Here is a 1,503-nt window from a genome sequence, read left to right as displayed (position 1 = left end):
TCCTGCGAACCATCTTCTGGAATCTTCTTGTCAAGTAAGCCATATCACCATCCTCACCACTTGAATCATTGTTGTCTGTCTTGAGAACCAGGTTCTTCTCCCTTTTGGGTTCTCTTCTTTTATTGTCCTTCTTCTTCTTCATTTCATATGTTTTCAGATTGCTAACAAGTTCATCTATGGTCAGTGTCTGCAAGTCCTTCGCCTCTGTAATGGCGTTCACTTTGCTTTCCTAAGAACTGGGCAGTACACTAAGGACTTTCCTGACAAGCTTGTTTCTTGGAATAGTTTCACCAAGAGAGCGAAGCTCATTAATGAAGGAGGTGAACCAAGTATGAATATCTTAGATGGATTCATCATCTTTCATCCTGAAGAGCTTGTATTCAGTTGTAAGCATGTCGATCTTGAATTGCTTAACATGTGTTGTTCCTTCGTGAGCTGGCTGAAGAGCTTCCCAAATTTCCTTGGCTGACTGACATGCCGATATCATGTTATATTCATCAGGACCAATGCCACAAACAAGAATTTTCTTCGCACAAAAATTCTTTTCTACGGCCTTTCGATCAGTGTCATTGAATTCCTTACTCGTCTTGGGAATGGCTACAGCTGGGTCACCAAGATTCTTGGTAGGAACATCACAGATAACATCCCATAGCTCTGAATCTTCAGCCATGATGAAATCATGCATCCTAGTCATCCACCATCCATAGTACTGGCCATTGAACCTTGGTGGCCTATAGGTAGACTGACCTTCTTCAAAGTTTGGTGGAGCAGCCATCAGGATCCTTTCTATGTGTTAGACTGATAGAAAGAACCGCTCTAATACCAATTGATATAATTTAAGGGTCTATCAAACTATATAGAGAACCAGGTTCTCTATAAGTTCCCACAGAAATCACTCACACTATACTAAGTAAATGACATAAGGAATTTTACGTGAAAAATTCCCAGCTCAACGGGATTAAAAACCACAACCTACCCTTGTAGGATTTTAACTTCACTATTGATCAACTTTCATATTACAATCTAAGTAACCTAGGAATTAACCTCTTAATCTCTCACTAACTTATAACACTCTATTACAAGCCACTTTGTAATAACTCTATTACAAAGACTTTACAACTCGACTAGCTCTAGCCAAGACACAAACACAAGGGTTTATGATTTATAAAAGGGTTTCCTACACAATGCTTCTAAACAAGCTAAGTAGGAATTACAATTAAGAACTTTAACAAAGTTACAACTCAACTAAGGACATATAATCACTTGATATGGGAACTCGTCCGTAGCCGTATTATTCTCTGTTCTTGATGCACTTGAGAATTGTTGACTAGAGACTTGATAACTGTTGAAGTACTTGATTGAATTCTCTAAGTGTTCAAGTGATGTTTTGTCTTTGGTTTAATGTTGATATAATATTGATGACATCACTTGAAAGATGTAAGCAACTTTAGTACAAGGTCATTCCCAATGGAGGTGACTGTTGCACTGTGATGTACTGTTCCA

The 1,503-nt window shown here is 38.4% G+C and overlaps 1 protein-coding gene across 1 annotated transcript; it reads right to left on the bottom strand.

Annotated features, from left to right (window-relative positions):
- Window positions 1-340: 340 nt before the first annotated feature.
- On the bottom strand, window positions 341-775 carry LOC142175803 (uncharacterized). Its single transcript, XM_075242803.1, has one exon. It carries the CDS (start codon window positions 773-775, stop codon window positions 341-343), a length of 435 nt encoding a protein of 144 aa, XP_075098904.1.
- Window positions 776-1,503: the final 728 nt, after the last annotated feature.

This window comes from Nicotiana tabacum, chromosome 22 (genome assembly GCF_000715075.1).
Source record: "Nicotiana tabacum cultivar K326 chromosome 22, ASM71507v2, whole genome shotgun sequence".
NCBI classification, from domain to species: domain Eukaryota; kingdom Viridiplantae; phylum Streptophyta; class Magnoliopsida; order Solanales; family Solanaceae; genus Nicotiana; species Nicotiana tabacum.
This window is presented reverse-complemented; position numbering and strand designations above follow the sequence as displayed.